This window comes from Pelmatolapia mariae, linkage group LG22, assembly GCF_036321145.2.
Source record: "Pelmatolapia mariae isolate MD_Pm_ZW linkage group LG22, Pm_UMD_F_2, whole genome shotgun sequence".
NCBI classification, from domain to species: Eukaryota; Metazoa; Chordata; class Actinopteri; order Cichliformes; family Cichlidae; genus Pelmatolapia; species Pelmatolapia mariae.
Genome location: NC_086245.2, coordinates 2,995,472 through 3,017,236, shown reverse-complemented (window position 1 = coordinate 3,017,236; position 21,765 = coordinate 2,995,472). Strand labels below are relative to the sequence as shown.

The 21,765-nt window shown below is 43.1% G+C and overlaps 2 protein-coding genes and 1 non-coding gene across 3 annotated transcripts in view; 1 reads left to right on the top strand and 2 right to left on the bottom strand.

Annotated features, from left to right (window-relative positions):
• tmem65 (transmembrane protein 65) overlaps window positions 1-6,707 on the bottom strand; it is a 42,070-nt gene extending 35,363 nt beyond the window's left edge. Inside the window, exons 1-2 of the mRNA XM_063465627.1 lie at window positions 6,600-6,707; window positions 5,542-6,068 (exon numbers count right to left, since the gene is read on the bottom strand). Coding sequence (XP_063321697.1) covers window positions 5,542-5,779 — 238 coding nt within the window. The 5' untranslated portion in view covers window positions 5,780-6,068; window positions 6,600-6,707. The remainder of the gene's footprint in view (window positions 1-5,541; window positions 6,069-6,599) is intronic.
• trnal-aag (transfer RNA leucine (anticodon AAG)) lies at window positions 6,683-6,764 on the top strand. Its single transcript has one exon. It is a non-coding gene; the product is annotated as a tRNA-Leu (tRNA).
• A 4,429-nt stretch (window positions 6,765-11,193) lies between these two features.
• rnf139 (ring finger protein 139) lies at window positions 11,194-20,855 on the bottom strand. Its single transcript, XM_063465590.1, has 6 exons — window positions 20,302-20,855; window positions 18,345-19,000; window positions 17,546-17,693; window positions 17,322-17,428; window positions 16,561-16,812; window positions 11,194-15,372 (listed from the first exon to the last, which is right to left on the bottom strand). Exons 1-6 carry the CDS (start codon window positions 20,462-20,464, stop codon window positions 14,587-14,589), a joined length of 2,112 nt encoding a protein of 703 aa, XP_063321660.1. The 5' UTR covers window positions 20,465-20,855; the 3' UTR covers window positions 11,194-14,586.
• Window positions 20,856-21,765: the final 910 nt, after the last annotated feature.

The window sequence follows — 21,765 nt, the reverse complement described above, 5'->3', positions numbered from 1 at the left end:
CTGTTATTCAACCTAAAGCAAGCGACCACTTATCAGTGTTCAGTCAATATATTAGTGTGCCCTGTATGAAATGTTGGCTCATATATTCAGTTCATTTTTATTTCAAACATGTGCCCTCACAATCATTACAAAATATCATTTCATTATTTGTTTGAAAAGGAGTAGGCAGAAGTATTTACTTATTTGTCCCTACCCCCTCAAGTTTTACCTCTCATTCATTTAATTTTCTTTTAGTCTTAAATTAAACAAACAACATATATATTGATTGTTTCTATTCTGTTAAAAAAATCCTTTTCTGTTAAAAAAACTTCAGTAATTCTGAAGAATAACTTCCTGGTTAAATAAACCCAAACATCAGTAATGCAGTAGCTCACCCAGCCCACAGTCCTGGCTATGACGCATCTTTACGTAATATAAAAGTGTCATATGGCACTGCCGTTGTCCTGGTGAACAACAACGAAACAAAGCCAACCATGTCTGAGAGCGAGAGCTGCGCATCAGCCTCTGATGTTACTTCAACAAACACAGAAGACTGTTCCTGTGAAGGTGGAAGCAACAAAGTGGCAAAAACACATCTCTGAACACAACGAGGCTACGAAGGAGGAGATGCAAGCAGCTGGTGACAAAACCAAACTGCACTATTTGGGCTCCGTGTGACAGAAAAAGCAAACAGTGGGTGGAAATCAGAGACGTGTGGTGGGAAAAACAGCTGGTTAAAAAGCTCGATCTATGAAACAACATCCAGGTACAAAATATGTTTCGTCATCGTACGTGAGAATATTGTACTGATCTAAAAGATATTTAAGGTTAAGTTACATTACCTATTGTTAAACTGTTTTTTTAGACTTTTGCTTACATTTCCCACCCAGCTGCTGCTGTACTTGCATGTACTTATACTGGATATACTGCACGATAACGCTGCTGCTGGCACTGTGTTTCAATAGATTCACATTCGGAGTTCGGTAGTGTGTCATCAGTGACAACAGCTGATTTTTAAAAACAGGAACACATCCTTCATTCACTAACACTTCAAAATGCTGCTGCCTGTAAGCAAGTTTTGTATTTTTTTCCTATATCATCATAAATAATCTTCATCGAAATGTTCCTAAAACACTGCGATATAATTCTGAGGCTAAAATCACCCAGCCCCCCTCACAGTCTATTACAGTTCACAGGTTATAATACTGTAATGTGTGAAGTTCAGAAAGAGTTTTCTTCTCATTGGTGGGCTGCAGAGAGTTAAAGTCCACTGTGTGCCAGTTTGACTAAAATCTAACCAACACAGGAGGAGGAATCATTCTCATCAGCTGTAGACAGACCGTGTCACAGCCTCATTGGTCCTAATTTATTAAGCCTGTCATTTCATTACTGAGTCACTGGGTTGCAGCATCCTGTGGTTATTTACAGTCACACTAGTTCCTCCTTTGTGTTACATGCCCTCAAACATGGAGTGAAGCTGAGAGCAGACAGCTTAAGATAAATAATAATAACCAAGCTGATGGTAACACGTAAGGTTACTCTAGATTTAATAAAATCCTCCCTGAACTGAACCGTCGTCCTTGCGGCTTCTACCTCGTATAAAGTTTCTCTGACTGAAGATGATGAGTGAAAGTGAACGAGTCAGAGTGAGAGAGGAGCCAAAGCATTGCTGAAAGAGAGAAGCTGTGCAGTGTGCGATACCTCCATCCACACATCCACCTTTAAATCAGGGGTGGGGGAACTCCAGGCCTCAAGGCCCGGTGCCCTGCAGGTTTTAGATGTGTCCTAATCCAACACAGCTGATTTAAATGGCTAAATTACCTCCTCAGCATGAGGCCTGGTAACGAACTAATCATTTGATTCATATATGTTGACCCAGGGTGAGATCTAAAACCTGCAGGACCCCAGCCCTTGAGACCTGGAGTTCCCCACCCCTGCTTTAAATACTGACAGTCAGACCAGATCACATCCAGATTGGCGCAGCCCTAAGAGCAAGAAGAGTTTAAAATTGCTCAGCAGAAACTCTAAAATTAGCGCCCACACATTTGTTAACTTCTCATGCTGCTGTTCAGCGTTTCTGTAATAGGAAACCTGTTGAGATCAGTGAGAGATTTTTAGCTAATAAATATTGTCTGCCAACTTTTCGAAGCTCTCCACACCCGTGCAACGCGGGAAGAAGACACACGCCTGCATAAAACACCTGATGCAGCAGTCTCTCTAATGAGTATTAGCTTATGACATGGGCTGACAGGAAACTCAGGGATATTTAAAACTCTGCATTGTTCTGCTGAAAACAACAAAGTTGTAATTCTTTTTCAAACGTCAGGCTTCAAGTATATTCCTAAATCGAAAAAAATCGTGTTCAGTGGGCAAATAAAAACTAACAGTCAGAAAAAGAAATCAGTTTCCTGAAAAAGGAAATCAGCTTCCACATCATCCCACACAGCAGCCTCGGTGCACACGACTAACGAGCAACGTGCTGCACAACAAAGTGATGGGGAGCTGGTCTGAAGCCATCGCCGTTTCTTTTAATGTCTTCTCAGTGTGTCGGGATTTTACCATATCAGCATCATCTGACTGTACGAATAAGAATGAGGGAGAACAGGTACTGCTGAATGGAGGAAGGCCGTGAACGCACCACGAGGTATTCGGGGCACTAACCACACACTGAGCACACCCCGGGTGCTGCAAGTCCGGCGTATTGGTCAGTGAATGGCATATTTGCATCTCTGTGGCTTCTACAGAGTGCTTCCAGACACTCGAGGGGATTACTCACATTTCCTGACTGGGCAGCTGATTTGACTATTTTGGTGCTCCGATGAGTCACCGTGGTTTTGGTTTCGTTCACGTGGAGACGCTTTATTTGCTCTCAAGCAAACAGTAAATACCCTGTGAGTCAAACACAGAACAACACACATGTGCGCACACGCCCAGCTGTCCACACCCAACAAATGTACAACCTGACACTGGAAGACACGTCAACACACACACTTACTCACTCACACACACACACACACACACACACACACACACACTGTAAGCTTATGAATGAGGCGTTCACTTGCCAGTAACTATTCAGTAAAAGGCTGATTGTGTAAATGGTTCCTCATAGGACAACCCAGCGTCACCTGAGAAATCCTGAACGGATCCTCACTCCCCACTCATCACATACTGACCGTCGTCAGTATGTGATGAGTGGGGAAGCACAGTGGGCGAAGCGTGGAGACACTGACGACACGCACAACGCCATCACATGCACTTCTGAGCTACCACACAAACAAAAACTATTAAAGAGACAGCATTTAACCCTCACCCCACCTCCACGCTCATCTCCAGGTGAATGCAACTGCCTTTAACCCTAGAGGACACACCCACAAAACTAAAAACCAGTGAAGTGCAGACACATAAACCAAGCACCTCAATACAAACCAAATGTACACAAAAATCCCAAATGCTGAGGGAACAGGCCACAGTCACCAATCACACAATGACTGGTTCAATTAAATCGTCAGTTTTTCTTTGGAAAGTTTCCGACTGAGTGAAGCGACAAAAAGCATCTGCATGGCTGAACTGAAGCAAAGGTACTTCGGTGCTTCCTTCTTACACCGAACCGTCCGACACATCATCCCACCATTCATGAAAACAAACCATCACAATGACTGCAGCACACAGTGTGTAAAGGTTAGCAGGCGTTTTGCATTTAATGGCACAACCTGCCAATATGTCTCAAACCTTCAATCACAGGTCTCGTTAAACCCACAGGTGAACTCTGAACACCGCTGTGATAAAATCGGCTTCTTCTGTGGCAGTTGGCTTGGAATTTGAGCTTAAGTTAAGACTGTGAGCTATATACAAAGGATCAAAGTGAGTTTTAGGTTAGCATAATTCACTTTGCATTATTTCGGTCCTCAGTTTGCTGAGGAATAATTTGACTTCAGGTACATTAAGTCTTAATACAAGCAGGAGCTGCAGGGGATCATCTCTACAGCAGGAAGAGAAAATACAGGCAGACAGGATGTGACAGACATTATAGTTCATGTTATAGTTTCCTTTAAACTTATTACTCCAAGTGTGGTAATGAGATCAGTAACATCCTCCATCACATCAGGAAACAGTCTAATGTAAGTCGGATTCTCTGCGCTTCACGTTTCTGAGTCCTTGTAAAGATGCGAGTCATTTTCTGCACACAGCATTGGTGGAAAAACATCCAAAACACACGACAGCTGAAGAGCGACATCATAAAAAATGTGCATCTTTTTTTCTTTTAAAGATTCTGGCAGTTTGCCTGGATTATTCTCAATATTGGTATTATTTAAGCATTTATGTGGGCCTTTAAATTGCTTTACAGTGGTTCGTTTTTTAATCTGGAGAATATAAAATAGAAAACACTTTCATATCATTGTAAAACATAAATAAAACCACACAAAAAACCTCCTCTGTTATTGGGCTTTGTTAAAATTTAAATATCACGGTTAGGTGTACAAAGTCTTTAAAAGATTTTATTCCTTATAATTTAGACTTGTATATAATCCCACTTTCTGTACCGGCTCAACACAGTCGACATCTGGCTCGAGCACCCAGACCAGGGGTTTTTGCTCGCTCGTCTTCAAGCTGAAGGTGGCTACAAAGCCTGGACAGACCAGCCAGTGAGGAGATTTCCAGCAACCTGCACAGTCTGGCAGGCGACAAAGAAAATATGCTGTGTGACTGAGCCAATGCACCAGACAACACACTGAAAGACAGAACATGTCTTTGTACCAAAACAAACAGGGAAGACAACCAGCAGCTCGCACTGTTTATATGTAAAGCCATTTGTGCTGAAGAGGCAGAAAGCCTGGCTGAGATCCTGGATGGAGAGGTATGAGCGAGGCTGACTGTAGAGCTCACAGAGGGGGCTGGTAACGAGGCTGTTTATTTTACAGTATTTCAGTCAGAAATGACTGAGTGGCTGGAGGTGAAGAACTGAAATGACAGTCTTTATCTGCCTCAAACAGCTGACCCAGACTGGGACAGAGCTGACAGGTCTCGTCACACCCTGATGATGTCAATCACAGATTCAAACTGCCACAATAACATACAACGTGTACATGTAACGGTCTCAAGGCTTAACCACCTTTAAACCATCAAATCCCAGCAGAGTTCAGTAGCTATGGATGCTGGCACACTGCTGCACTTCCCACAGCGACCAACTGGTGTCACTACCACTGTTTTTTTTCCTAATGACGCCTTTAAACGTCAATTAGGCGTCTAATTAGCAACACCTGGTGTATTCAACTGTATTGAAACAGTGAATCCGCGTGTGCCTTTAAGGGTCAGCTGTCAAAGACTCCACCCAATGACCAGGACCGTTCAAACATAGAAGAGCCCGCCCATCGTGAAATCAATCAGCCCCTGACCGAACATCTAACAGTGTTTCTACACCTGGGTTTGAACCTGAGGAGGTACAGAAGCGTATCCGTGCTGGTCTACACTGCAGGAGAGAAATGTGGGCTTGCCTGCACCGACAACCTGTGACCTCTCATTCAATGTGCCAGCTTTAACCCACGCTGCTCGTTGCTTTACCTTGTGCGAGTGCTTTGGACTCGAAGATCTGCAGCTCCTGTAGTAAACACGTCCTCTCCTTGGGGTGAAGGCGGTAAATAAACTCTTTGGCCCTGGTGGGGGAGTTGAGAGGCTCCAGCGGCTCGTTTCTCCCGTGTGTTCCCATCCAGCAGCTCGGAGCGTGTCGCGCAGTCCCCGCCGCCTTCGGTAACTTATGGAGAGCCGGGCGGAAAGCTCTCTGCAGGCAAATCCTTAACATGGTGCCAAAAAGAGCGACTCCTCCAGTCTATAAGCTACAAAGTACTTCTCTGAAGGGTCCTCCTTCGCTTCGCTTTCACGTCGCTCTGGGAGAAGTTGGCCGTCCGTCGGTCCTTCTCGCTAGATTCGTGTTTAATGGTGATAAAATGTGCTTTTAAGAGCAGTTTCTGTTAAACTTTGGTTACATTTCAAACGGCCGTACATGTCCTCTTTCCCCGCTGTCTGCCGAGCCAGCCGTCTCATGATCTTTTATGACTCGGTGGTCAGGAGTTTGGCACATGAAGTTCAAGCTAAAAGGCGGACAAGACAGTCGCAGTTACACTTCCGCTAGTGGCTTTCAAAATAAAATAATGACTTCCGGTCAAAACTTTTTTTTTTCTGTCGTAATATTAAAACTTGTGCAGCAGCCAGGAGTGTTTCTAAGTTTATTATCAGCGAAAATATCTAAGAAGCGGACAGGTGAAGGTACTCTTTACGGACGAACAATGTTAACTATTCAGGCAGGAGTCTCTGCGGACTGAGATGTTTGCAGACGACTTTGGAAACGACCTGGAGAGGATGTTTACAGGATGACAGTAAGACGTGTATGATGCAGGGTTTGGAGGTGGTGGCCACAAGAGGAGGGCCACCTAGATGTTGTCCTAAAGCAGCTGAAAGTAGAAGAATTATTGATCCATGAATAACTTTCATGTTGCTGCTGGAAGTGATCTTAATTAGTTATATGATGATGAGTCGCTTTATCAGAAATAATACAGCGTCATATAATAGATTTCTTAGTATATTGCATATAAAACAATAATAAAACTAAACCAGTTCCTCACCTTTTTACCTCAAAGTCATCTATAAATAGTTCGGTTCATCAGCCTGTCTGTTCAGATGGGGCTCGTGTTTTCGTTTGCACATCGGTAGCGTGGCCGAGCGGTCTAAGGCGCTGGATTAAGGCTCCAGTCTCTTCGGGGGCGTGGGTTCGAATCCCACCGCTGCCAAGAATAGCTTTTGGGGTGGCTGCTCAGTGAGTGGAAACAAAAAAGTTATCCACTGGTGGGAAAGTTCGTGGTTCATATTGTGACCCCACCAACCTGCGTGGTCTCACACTTGAAGCTCTTCGTGTTTTGTGCAAGAAAAACGTTTTCAGGACAAATAGTATAACAGCACCACCTTGTGGTCCAATGACTCAACTGCATTTCTACACACTAAAATGGGCACACTTCTCTGCACCTAAACTTCTACAGTCCTTCATTTAATGAAGATTATGCTCTAGTAGGCAAAGTCGGCAAGACTACAGGTTCGGATGGGTACACTGCAGAGTGGTACAAAAACCTAAAAGAGGAATTGCTCCCTATCCTATTGAAAACATTTATCTGGATTATACAAAAGGGTAAACTACCCCCCTTGTGGAAGGAAGCAGTTATCTCCATCATTCCCAAAGAGGGTAAAGATAGGACAGAATGTAGCAGTTATCGACCGATTAGTGTATTAAATTTGGATTATAAACTATTTACAGCAATTCTGGCATGGAGACTCGAAAAATTTACCTGACATAATAGACCTGGATCAGTGTGGTTTCATCAAACAAAGGCAAACAGTGGACAACATAAGGCGTTCCCTACATGTTATGGAACAAATAAACAGAGATGGGGTGCGGGCAGTGTTGGTGGGACTGGACGCTGAGAAAGCCTTTGATTCAGTCAGATGACTTTTTCTTTACAGGGTATTGAAGACTTTTGGTTTTCACAATAAATTTATCTCAATAATACAATCCCTCTATGATAAACCAAGGGCTTGCGTGAAAGTCAATGGAGATTTACTCTTTTACTCTAGAAAGAGAGACCAGGCAGGGCTGTCCGGTCTCACCACTTTTATTTGCACTCTATATTGAGCCTCTTGGTCAGTTTATAAGAAACAATACTAAAATTAAAGGTATCGCAATTGCTGGGGAAGAACAAAAAGTTGCAATGTTTGCAGATGACGTCTTGGTCTTTTTGAGGGAACCTGAAGAATCACTTGAGGAGTTTATGTCCTCTCTATCCGACTTTGGAGAACTGTCTGGTTATAAACTAAACCTAAACAAAACACAGGTAATGACACTAAACTATACAGCATCTAAAACTTTACGAGATAATTATAATATAAATTGGGAAGCTGAAACACTCAAATACTTGGGAATAATTCAAAGAATATTTCTAATCTATCACAAGTAAATTATGGTCCCTTGTCACAGGCCATGAAATCTGATTTAGATAGGTGGAATCTGGTGCCTTTCTTAAATTTAAATTTGAGGATATCAACAGTGAAAATGAACGTATTCCCAAGACCACTCTATTTATTTAGAACTTTGCCTGTTGAAGTAAGTCAAACACAGTTTGGGGAATGGGACAAATGGATTTCGCGCTTTAAATTAAATTTAGTATTTTACAGTTAAGCAAGGCAAAAGGTGGGGCAATGCTCCCATGTTTACAATACTATTATTATGCATCTCAGGTCATCCCCCTGCTGCAATGGTGTAACCCTGATTTGAAAGCTAAATGGAAATCCATAGAATTCAATACAACCCCTAAACTTCAACTACAAGCCTCAATAGCGGATAAAAAAATTGGCAGACCGTTTAGAAGGTAAAGGAACATGGATAAGCCACACTCTAGAAATATGGAATAAATTGATTAAAATATGTGGTAGTGAACGAATACTAAAAGAATTTAGATGGTGTGCTTATGACACAGATTTTAAACCAAATGAAAGTGATAAAAGATTTCAGTCCTGGATAGAGAGTGGACTAACAGCACTCCATCCCTTCACACATAAAGGGACACTACAGAGTTTCCAATCTTTACAAACAAGAAATGGCTTAAGACAAGTAGATTTCTTCAGGTTTCTTCAAATGCGGGATTATTTTAACAAACATTGCAATATCCCAAACCCAAACTCGGTTGAGTCAGAAATTTTTAAGATAGTTAAATTAGCATATGTTGGTTCTCTGAGAAAGGCAATCTCCAAACTATATGATGTGCTTCTACAGGCAAGGAAGGATACTACTCAAAATATTAAGATCAAATGGGAATTGGAATCAGGGATGGGATAACAAACGAGCACTGGGAGAGGATTTGTAATTTTCATTGGCACTCAACAAGTTCATTAATTGGAGAGCCCACTGCTGGAAGAACATTACAGGGCTCTAGACTAACTTTTTGACATGGGCGCACCGGTACGCCTAACTTAAAAAATTTAGGCGTACCGGCACAAAAGTTAGGCGCACTCAAATTTTTCAACCGCTTCGCTTAACACCGCAGTTTTACATGTGCACCTTCTTTGGGGGGAAGCCCATACAGACAATATTCATTTCTAAATTATTAACTAACAATGTTGTGCATAAAGTGCTTTGTCAATATTGTAGAAAATGTTAAACTTAATCATCATCTTGGCCTGACGACCTGTTTGCTGCTGCCTGCTGCTGAAAGGCAGTGGGGAGAGAGGACACTTGGGCAGTGCATTTATGGCAGCATGAAGTGTGTTTTCTGGATACACTGCTGCTTTTTCAGCATTCAAAGATTGATGGCACCGTGTCAGAGCTGGCTATGAATTTCAGACGGATCAGTCCTTAACTTAACAAAAAAAGTTATCAATAGTTCTTTTCATCTGTTCTTATTACCCACAGCTACATCCACTTCTGTCGGGCCTAGGCTGCTCACTAGGGCTGGGTATCATCACTGATTTCTATAATCCATTCGATTCCGGTTCTCAAAGTCCCGATTCGATTCAGTTTAGCCTCAGACAGTCAGAAATATTATAATTCTGATCATTTATCAGCACTGATACATGTGAGACTTCATCAGAATTGTGAACATCACAGCAGATGCCTTTGTGTCAAAGTAACTGAGAATAAAACACAGAAAAACATGAAGGAGATTTATCTGGTTTTTATAGCAGATAACCTTAAAAATATTCTGCAGTATTCAATTTTGCATAATTTTAGTTTAAATTTCTTCAGTATTGAACAGCAGAAATTAGGCTTTCTTGTCGGACGTCATTTACATGAAAAAAGAAAAAGACAGCGCTGTAAACAACGGTAGACTGGTGGGTAATAAGCGAATGAATAATCCAGAAAACAGATTTGGAAATGGAAACTGTTCTTGAAGTACACACAGGGAGCTGTGTAGGAAGTGTAATTTTTATCGTGATGGAAGCAAAACAGCAAAAGTCAGAGGGAATTCATGACGACATTGATCAAATGTGAAGCGTAGTTTGCTGCTTCTTTTGCTGCTGGCTCGGCGAATTTTGGTTGGAGAGACAAAACCTGCAGCTCAGAATCAGCGCAAAAAAACGTAAACACAGCGCGGACCTGACGCATCAGAATCGCTAAGCTCCGACAGCGTGTCCGTCTGCGGGCCGTCCGGTGAGAAAGCCGAGAAAGACGAAGCTGATTCTGATGCGTCGGGTCGCTCTGTGTTTACGTCTTTGTGTGGAATCCGTTAATGAATTGATATCGCCTTATTAAAGCTACTCACCTCCCTCTTCTACCTGCACTTCCAACTGGACCACGGCCAATCAGAGAGGTCCCGCCCCTGACTATCTCTGATTGGTTTAGTCCACGATAGGGGCATAATGTGTGTCTGTTGTTGACCACATGGAGAGTTGCAGAAATTTTTTTGTTACCCAAACAGGTGCGACCAAATGTTGGTAACATGTTTTTTTTTTTGTCGCACCACGGAAAAATTTGGTCGCATTTGCGACCAAATTGGTCGCACTCTAGAGCCCTGCATTATTAGATTTTTGAAAACCCCTCATCAAACTAAATATAAAAATGGGACAGCGGAATGCTGGAGAAGATGTGGATCTGAAGAGGCACATCATTACCACATTGCCTGGTTGCTGGCTCGGTCCAGGGAGGGGACACAAAGCTCTTACAAGATCTATCAGCGGCCAGCAAAAAATTAATAACCAGAAAGTGGCAAATCCAACTCCGCCAACACTTGAGGATTGGTTTAAGGTGGTTTTTGAAATATTTAAAATGGAAAAATTGACATTCTTCTTAAAAATTCGAAAAGACCAATTCTACAAAATATGGAATAAATGGATTAGCTTTGTGTCCCCCTTCCACCCTAAATTTAGGTAAGACCAGCTCTGAATTGGTGTATCTTCCATGTATTTTATAATGTCAGGTCGACTGTCTACTTCATAATATATATTGAATGTACTTTATGTAAATAAGTTATGTATACACTGTCAAGCCACCGAGTTCACTTTTCGTTACCTGAATGTAAAACAAAAGGACTAAGAAAAAGTCTCTTTTTTTTGGACTAAATAATATCAAAGCACTTTATTGTAAGAAGCCCTTTTTTCAATAAAAATATAATTAAAAAAGAAAAGAAGATTATGCTCTAATGTGTCTATGAAGAAGTCACTTAAAGGCGTCATCAGTCCAGATACGATATCAAAGATGATTTTATTTACATAAATCTCTTTTTTAAAACAAAAGGCAAAATGAACAGCTTTTACCTTTTAAAAAGCTTTCAGAACAATCAAACTAATAATCAAAGTCCTTCATTACTGAAACAAAAAAAGCACAGCTTTCTAATCAAATTAGACCCAACACTTCCTCACATATCATATCCTCTTATCGAGCAAGAATTAAATGGATTCCTTGCAGCCTTTTTTTTTTTTTTAAAACAGCACAGAGCACAAGTTTGTAGTCAAACCCTTTAAAACGTTTGGGCTGTGGAAGTCTACACATCATAATACTTGTGGAGTTGTGCTTGAAAGCCAGTTTTAATACAGTTTCACATTAAAGATCTCTGTAGTCGCTGAGGGAGCTGTGTCAGCCGGGGCTTCGTTTTGGACCAGTAGTTTAAAATTTTAGATCAGCAGGTATAAACCTCAGGAAAATAAAAATATTTTCTTATTTTAAACAAATTTTTAACAACATGATCACACACTGCCTTCAGAGGTTGCACGTCTGGATCTTTTCCAGTTTCTTTAATCCAGCCTTGCAGCCTGTGGCTGCTAACGCAGTTTCAGCCTTTAAAAAAGTGCCGTCCTCGTAGCTCGGACACAACAAGAAATCTGTCTGTACCAGTGATTAGAAAGAAAATGTGCATTTAGTGAATGATAAAACCACCAGTGTGGGAACAGAAATTCCATCCAACTCTTTTAAAACAACTAAAACTGATGGGTGGATTTTTCCCTTAAGAAATGCAAAACAACTGGCACCTCCTATATTTTTATGACTGTTACTGAACATAGCAATCATTTCACCAAATACATTTTTGGACTCTAACTCTTCAGGTGTGCTTTCCACCGCACCTTCACACTCTTATTAACCGCTCCCAGGTCTGAAACAAGCTTTTAGCCAACGTCAATACTGATTTCTTAAAAGAATGATGTAGAAAGTAGCGTCAAGGGGAAAAGTGTGCACGTGTTTGTTTCATTAAATGTACAATAACGTACACAAATGTAAGCAAGGTCACACAAGAGACCAGTAGTAAGTAATGACAGAGGTATATCAGTGATTACAGTAGAATGTCACCTTTAAAAAAAAAACAAAACCAAAGAGACACCTCTCAGCTTTCTCTGGTTGGTGCAGAGCTGATGGGGTACTGCTTCGCTTACCTGCTTCATTCACAAATACTCGGTTTGCATTTAAGGACAAAAACAAAAGCTGAGCGAGTTTACCACAAACCTGAGCTGTGATCAATCTGCAAGTCGGAGATGTGATTTTAACACACAGGAAACTAATCAAACACATTTAACGTCACTGAGGCGAAAGATGGTAACTTTGATGGGGATCAATCGTCTATTCAAATAAAAACAGCTGAATCAGTCGTGACAGAGTTTACAGAGTTTGTGCTCACAGCTTTTCTAAAAACTCAAATCCTGCAGAATGACTACAGCTCAAAATCTGTTCAAATCGCTCCTCAGTTGTGTCGTTAATAAACACTCCAGCATCTTTCCCTGCAGCACACCACGAGGGAACATGAACCAAATTATTAAGACACCATCTTATCACATTACAAGTCGGCAGGCACACAAACGACCATGCTCACCTTTATACACACACACACACACACCAGGGCTGCATATTAAGTGCATTTATGTTCGGAGACTCCCACCATAACTTAAATTTCACCAGGCTCCCCACTTCAGCCTCACCCCCCCGTGCACCTCTGAACCACTCAGTATGCTTTGTACTTTCAGACCTTTTACAGTTTCTCTATTTTAACCACGAACCTTTAACCAGCGCAGACAGAACACTCCATTTTCAAACGGACAACTTTCACACTAAGAATCATCAGTGTGGATGAGATCTCTGAAGGCAGCACATCAGATCAAGTAGCCTCATTGTTTTGGACTACTGATCGGTGGTGGTGGTGGATTTGTCCACCAAGGTCAAACTGCCTGTCTATGCAAAGCTCTACTGTAATGCCGTGAGAGTGCGTGGCACAAACCACCTTCACTAAAACGTCATCATCCACCGCCCACCCTACTAGCCAGATTAGCCTCCCTGTGACTTTTTCCATGACATCAGTCCAACCATTATCTGAAGGAGGGTTGTGGTAGGAGCAGGCTAAGCAGATATCCTCCTCACCAGAAACACTTTACAATTCTGTTTATAGGTCTGCTGTAATGTGTCCTCGCACCTGGGTGTGTCTGGAAAACCTCTGAAGGGAGGAGTCCAGGAGGCATTCTGACCAGACGCCTGAACCACCTCAGCTGGCTCGGCCTGAGACGAACGAGCAGCGGCTCTACTCCGAGCTTCTTAAGTGAAGCGCATGCATCTGTATTTAATCTAAGTTATGTTGTAACTGCAAAAGGTTTTGAGACCCTGTGCCATAACCTGACATGCACCTCCCTAGAAATGCATCAACGCAGCTCACAATGACAGTGACTGGCTGCTCAGTACTGCCATTTCCTCCTGTCTGTGACTGCTTCTGCTGCCAACAGAATACATGAATCACACATAAGGCTAAGCCCAGCCAGCCTACCCATTACAAATGTAAGAGAGGCACGTGTATTGTTGATCTTCCTGTTTTGGTCATGGCCATAGGGTGAGGGTTGTAGCGTAATGGACTGGTAAATCTAAAAACCTCCAGCTCAGCTCTCCCCTCCCTTCCTTAAAATGAAATTTAATTCATGGTTTTGACAAATTGGAGGAAATGCAACAGGCAACCCAGAGTGGTCAGAACAGGAGAGACCACATAGCAATGAAAAAAAAATTAAGAGACAATCTGAAAGCTTTCCAGAGGTGCACAAAACAAGGATCCCGAAGGAGGAGCTCAGCTAAATTTCAAACCAGATAAGTTTAGTTTCATAAGTGACAAAGTCTAAAGAAAGAAAACAACGTGCAGCTTTGTTTCTTTTCTCCACTTGGTAAAAAGCATTTCTACCACCATCTCCAACAAGGCAGAATCTGCTGCTGCAGATAGTCTGATATTTATTTTTAATATAAACGTTCTGATTGGCATCAGGAAATAAACGGTGCAAAGACAGCTGTGCCCACATAGCAAGATTTCTATCAGGATCTCCAAACTCCGGAGATACTGTCGAATAAAAAGAGCAGTTGGGAGTTTTTTGGTCTATGTCATACAGCTTCAGCATGCACACACACACGCGCACGCATACACACAGAACGAGAGCAGCAGTTACTCTTTCCACGAGCCCTTGTAGAGTAAAACTCAAAAACGTAAAGAAACTAACAAGAGAAAGACATCCCTGACATTTTTCAAGAGCAAATTAAGATGCTTAAGATGTCTTTTATCATTTCTTAACTTAAATATAATAAAGATATATGTTTATTTATCTATAGCTCTTCTGTCGTCAGTCCTCTGTGGAGTCTGTGTCATCATTGATATAGTCTTCTTCTATCAGCGCGCTGCCGTTCTGAGTCCCCCACTCGTCTTCGTCATACTCTATGCTGTCATTGTCCTCCAGCAGGTCGTGGTCGAGCGCCGCCGCTCCTCCCGCGGCCTGCGCGCCGACTGCCACTCCGTTGGCCTGCAGCTCTGCAGCCGGCTGTCCTCCCTGATTGTCCCCCGGTGCCGGCGGACCCGCAGCAGCGGCGGCATCCTGCGGCGGTGCGTAGCCCCCGTTGTTATTGGAAAAGGCAGCTCTGTCTCTACTCTCCTCCTCAACGTAAACTCTCTGGTGGCACATGGGGCACGTGTCCTGGATGTAGAGCCACTTCCTCAGGCACAGTGCATGGAAGTAGTGGTGGCAGGGCGTGAGGCGGGCTGAGGTGGCGAACTCCTGATAACAGATGGCGCACACGTCCTCGATGTTCCTCAGCTGGTCGCCGCGCACCTCCGGCAGGGAGTTGATCTTCTTGACGGCAGTGCGGCGGTTGATGAACGTTTTCCAGCCGTTCTTGGCCTGCAGGTAGATGTTAAAGTAAGCGTGCAGGCACATCATGCAGGCGCGGATCTTGCTGCCTGACTCGAACATCATGGTGTAGGCGCCGTTTCCGAACATGATGACGCCGAACAGGAACTCGATGATGTTGCCCGTGGAGCGCACGTAGTAGACGTAGTCATCCAGCTTCTCCCACAGGACATTGGAGAATCCGTCAGCCATGAAGAGGCCGTAGACGGTCAAAGACACAACCACCTGGAGAGCAGGAAGCAGAAACGTGAGCTGAATTTAATCTGCAGAGAGCAAAGCAGACGAGTGAACGGTTTCAGCTCCTGACAAGGAGCGAGCACGCCAACGGGAAGTTCGATAAACTCTCCTTTAAATTCTGCTCTGTGTGTGTGTGTTCATGCTCCAAGTTAATTTGAGAAAGAACAAAAATATCCTGCATGCTGTTGATCACCTGAACTCACAATTCATGTTTTAGTTGAAGTTTGTACATCTTTACTTAAATTGTTGTTCTTTAAAGTTTACTACCCGAATAATGAACGTTCATAAACGTAAAAATGCAACAGCCATACGTCCTCTGTATATGTGACACGGAGCTGAAGCTGACCTCTGGTGACAGCTGGAATGTTTTTGGACCTTAAGCTTGAAGTAAACAGTCTAAAAATGTGTCGCCGATCTCCTTCACAACAGTTTCGATTCCACACCCACAAACTCGCCATTCCTCAGCGGGTCCCCAGGCTAATTTTAGTCAAGCGAGCATGCCCAGAATATCTAATGTAGGAGCCTGGTTCCATGTTCTTATAGTTACATTTGTCTCTAAGCAGTAGAAACACAAACTTACAAGTACTTTATATGCAAACTCACAACACTTAAGAATTTACAAACAGTATTTGTGGTTCCTTGTCCACCTCTCTGAATCAGTTTTACTGTTGTTGCTGACAAAGCCTGGCCCTCACCTCAGCTCTCCCCTCACCTGTCGAGGAGTGAGTTTGGGTTTTTAGAGAGGTGCTGCAAAGGAAAGTGGTGCGTTGGATTTAGCACAAAACACAAAGCAAGAGCATAACTGTGAAAAGGAATCCAGACAAGTAATCATTTAATCCTGATTATTTCTTGTTTTCATAAATGCTGGAAGCCATAAGTGTAATTGAACATAAATACTTATTAACTGTAGGCACAGACTATAAACTCCATAAGCAGAACACTATCAGTCTCCACTCAATCCCACGTTGACAAACAGACAACAGAATCCTTACTGCCTCCTTTGTAGGGCTAAATCATGCTCTTATATGCACATCAATCAGGTCATTATTATTACACATTTGATTATTTAAGTCACAAGTTTGATTACTCTGGATCTCTTGACTAAAATACGACTGAAAACTTTGGGAGATGTTGGACGTCATCAATTCCAGTCAAAGATAAATTGTTTGCGCTCACCTTGAGGCAGAGCTCAACACAGAAGGCGGTGACAGCAAAGAGCCATGTGTTGAGGACGTAGTGATGCCAGAGGGCGTAGCTGAGCACCACGGGGAGTACAAAGAGCGCCAGGGACACCAGCAGGACGGGGAAATGCCGCCGAAAAGAGGAGACATGGGAAGCACTGAGGGACATGAGGACGGGGTCAGTCATGCCATGAATGAAGTGCAGGATGGCGGTCAGCAGAAGGCACATGTTCCGGCTTAGGCGGACCTGTGGATCAAAACGAAGACTCTAAGTTACGTGTACGAAGTTATTCCGTTATAACCACGGAAATACAGGATGACAAGAAGAACAGTGAACTCCGCTACTGTGTGCAAATGTTATTTATAGTATAAATCATTAAACATGTTTTCGTAGTTTAGAGGGCAACATAACAATTCACAAAGAGGCTAAAACAGGGGTGGGCAACTCCAGGCCTCAAGGGCCGGTGTCCTGCAGGTTTTAGATGTGTACTTGATACGACACAGCTGATTCAAATGGCTAAATGACCTCAACATGTCCTGAAGTTCTCCAGAGGCCTGGTAATGAACTAATCATGTGATTCAGGTATGTTGACCCAGGGTGAGATCTAAAACCTGCAGGACACCGGCCCTCGAGGCCTGGAGTTGCCCACCCCTGGGCTAAAACAACAAAAAAAAATGAGAGAAAAAAAAAAAAAAAAAAAAGAGTTTGCCGGCTGCTTCGACGGCGTAAACTGGAAGCACGAATCCGAAACGTACCAGACGTTCCTCAGGATCCAGGCTGCTGAGGCCAGTCTGAAGAGCCAGGATGAAAAACAGGACAGGAGCCACAAAGCCTAACCGCTTGTCCTCCTCCTCAGTCGAACCTGAAGGTTCAAATTGAGAAAGTGCTCAACTCCAGGAGCATCCAAATAATTACGTGAAGGGCAAATCAGCAAGGCTTTTACACCTGCTAGCACTCCAACTAACAATCTCAGTCATACCTATGAAAGCCAGGATGCTGAGGCCCAGGTAATGTGCAACAGAGGAGATAACGGCACTCATCCCCAGCACAGTGAGCGTGGAGTCGCAGCCGGAGATGATCAGGTTACTCGTGAGATCCCAGAACACATCCCAGCTCAGCAGGTAACTCTGAAAACGGTGCAGTCACACAGGTACACGCGTCACCTTTATTCATAATCCCTTTTAGCTTCAGTTCAGACTCTGCAGTCTTTTTAGGTGAGACTTTATTATTAACAGCAACACAGAACATGAAGAAGCAGCTTCAGTAGAAATGAGGTTGTTAAAGAATTATGACCTTGTTATGTAGTGTGCATCATTTTTAGCTGCTCTTCAGACATCAGACACTGTTTATAAATTATTAAAAGCATATTTCACATTGAAATTTGTGCATTAATATACCTGTAAAACACTGCAAAGAGCTAATGTGCCAGCTGGACTTTACTTGGCTACACAGGAAACCTGTAGTGGTCACCTACATACATTTTAGGCTTTCAGAGATATTTTTAAACACACAGGAGTTAATATTTAGATATAATTACAGAAATCCAACAGGGGCGCCTGGGGCTGCAAAAGGAAAACTTCTTTCCCCAAACAAATATATGACTTTTGTAAACATTATAATATGTCAAAGACTCTGAATAAGGTCATTAACCAAATATCAATTCACTGTGGCTAACAACTTGTTAGCTTACCTTGCTTTACAGTCCTACTAGACACTAAAGTGACCATCATATAGCAAACATGTCCTGGAAGTGAAGTTTTTTATGTAAAAGCATTTACCTGTGCATCAGAGCTCCCATCTGCAGCTCCACCTGTGGCATCTCCGCTCTCTCTCCCCACCGCCTGCACCACGTAAACCAGTATCAGTGCCTGGGCTGTTACCCGGGTCAGCCAGAACACTCGAAGCACATCAGGGAACCTGATCCTCTTCCACGTGTCTTCCAGCAGCAGCTGGAGTCCATAGATCCTGTACATGTGCCGTACGAGCAGGTAGACGTACCGGCATGAATAGTAGAACCATTTGAGCCTCGTGGCGAGGCAAACGGCCGTGCTGAGAGCCAGCACCAGGCCCGAGAACATTGCCACCAGATGCCTGACATCTGCAGGAAGTTCAATCATCAGCCCCCACAGAGGAATCATGATGTCCAGGACCACCAGCGCAGCAAACACCGACTGGAGGTTAAGCAAGAACACATAGCCAATCCCAAAGACGAGCTGGACGGCGGCCATGCCCAGCCACAGCGTCGGCCCGTTTCTAGGCAGCAACCTGAAGCCCAACGCTGCTTTGTAGTAGGCGTTGTAGAAGTCCATGTGGGAGGTGGCGTAGTAGTTTATGAGGACTGCTGCCATGCCAAGGAGGACAGCAAAGAATAGAGTGTAGAACTTAAACAAGGCTTTCTGAGAAAGCAGCAGCACCACAGTGGAGATGAGGACACCTGGAACACACCGGAGAAGCAGTCAGAAAGACAGGAAAGGCAAATATTTCTCACTGCAAACTGAACAAACGTCAAATGTCAGCTAACTGTAGCTTCCAAATTTGTTTGATTATAGTGAGTAGTCAGATCAATCTTTGTGAGAAAACAACAGATGCTGCACATTAAAGAATTTTGGAGCAAAATAATCAGCATAGAGTTGAGTAATCCTGATAAGTAAAAGGCTGAACAAGCAACATGCATAACATAAAAAGAAAAACAAATAAGAATAAAAAACAAACAAACAAAGGAATGCCTTTCACAGTCCATGTAATGCTACGTGTGCATTTGATAACACTATGATAAACTGATCGTACATACTGTAGAGGACCTCAACCAAGCTGAGCCTTATTGCTTTAATATAAAGTTCGTTCAAACATCTGGCTCTATGGAGTCTCTGTTCCTGTACTAAACATAAAGAAACACAGGTACAGAAGCAAACCCAACAGCTAATCTCACTTCCTGTCCATCCAAACCCAGAGCTCTTGGCTAACACTTTCAGATGGCCCGAGCTGCTCAAAGGTCTGCAAACTGGAAAACTGAGTTACATAACCTGCTTGTTGACTCAACACAGAGAAGCTTTACTCTGTCACAGTGATGAAAACGAGGAGCTTTTATGAATTACGGTGTGTAGAGGAAACTCAAAGTTAGTCAGGCTACAGACTTATTCTATCAATAAATAAAAAGTGAAACAGATTTTTGTTAGTAGCAGCTCTGGTTATTACACAACACTAGTCCAGAATGTAATTCCCCTGTCCGAAAATATGACAAGTGCCAAGGCATACAAATGATGTGCATAAAGTGGGACACCAGGTCAACACACGTTGATATAACGTCACAGGTACTCAGAAACTCCTGCATAGTTCAGACCAGAGAGCAGCTCTCTGGGTACAGTTAGAGGAGGAGAAGAAGCGAGCTTTGTCAGGAAGAAGGACCTGAATATGATCCATCTGTGTCCAAGGTGCCTCTGAGGCCATCCGTGACACCACAAATCACACTTGTGACAACACACCTTGACGTTAGCTAGCTAGTTAGCTTGCGAGCTGATGGCGCCAGAGCAGAGTAAATTAGGGTCGAGGTGAAGCAGTTAAGCAGCGTGTCAGACGGATCTGCCCTGTGTAAATGTTATTGCTGGTCGCTTAATCGGCTTTAGCCGGTCTGACAGGTGACACAGCTCCACACAGCGGACTAATGTCACGGCTAACGCGGCTAGCTCGGTGTTGTTGAGGCAAACTTCAGGGCTCCTTCATGTTAAAAATACTTACCCATGACTCTGACCAACACCTTCCCCATCGCCCCGGCCCATCCCGAGCCAGGGTCGTAGTAAGAGTTAAAAATGGCGTCGATAATAAAAATACATGGAACTCGCAGAGCCACATCCAGCACCACCAAGGCCTGCTGGCCTATCCGGGCTTGAGTGGACGCCATACGGCTTTAGCGGAGGGCTTTTACAGTCCTGTAGGGACCCAGCTATCCATGTAACGCTGAAATACGTGACGAGTCACCCGGCAGCCGTCCTTCGTCTTCAGTTTCGCTTTGCCCAACGTTTATTCGGCAGCTGGAAGCCTGCATCTGTCCGCCATGTTCGTCCACCTCAACCTCCTGTTGCTTCTCCGGGTTAAAACGCTCCCACCCTCGGTGTTACCACCGGCAGCCGGTAAACTTCACGCCCCCCATCAGACCCGGCGCTGTCCGCTGTCACAAAACCAGTGAAGGCATCTCCAAATGTCCGTTTGTCAGTGCTGTGAAAGCGCCACTTGACTTCTTTTTTTAAAAAAACCGAAGAAGTTGCGAGGCTGTTACGACGTATCGCGTCGTGGCGTCGGTGGGCGTGGCAGCTGACGTAACATTTCTACAAACTATAAAATTGCATAACGTCATTTTTTCTATGTACTGTTTGCTACACATGTTTTAATGTAGACGTTATTTTGCTTTCAGAGGATGGTATGCTGGTATAGACAACCATAAAAAATATAACACAGACTTAATATAACAATAAGACCATTATAGAAGTATATTAAATATATTTCAGTTTACTGTATTTTCGATTTCAGATTCGTTGTATACTTTATTAAATTATTTGTTGTGCCATATCGTATTTGATTTAAACAAACACATTTCAAAGACTATGATTTCCAAACATCTCGAGGATCCCCAAAAATTGTGGAAAATATTCTACAGACGGAGAAAAGTTGAACTTCTTGAAAGGTACGAATCCTGTTACATACAAATCTGGCATTAAACTAAGACAGCTTTTCTTAAAAAGAACATCATGCCAAGAGTCAAACATGGTGGCGGCAATGTGATGGTCTGGGGCTGCTTTGCTGCTTCTGGACCTGGATGACTTGCCGTAACTGATAGAATCATAAATTCTGTTGTCTTCCAGAAAATCTTTCAAGCTCAAGAGCGCTCAAGTTATGCAGCAGCACAATGATAGTGACACACCAGCAAGTCCACCCCTGCATGACTAAAAAAACAACCAAACCTCTGAGCATGCTTTTGATGGACTTCAGCATGACTCTAAAACAAGCCGACTGAATTAAAATAATTTTGCAAAGAACATTTGGCCAAAGACTCATCGCCAGCCAGTTTATTAGGTTTTGTATAACTTTTTATATTAATAAATTAAGATTTGAAAAGTCTGCATTTGCTCGGGTTACTTTTGTATAATATTAAAACTTGTTTGATGATCTGAAGCAAAAGCACTGAAGGGGCACTTGAACAATCAC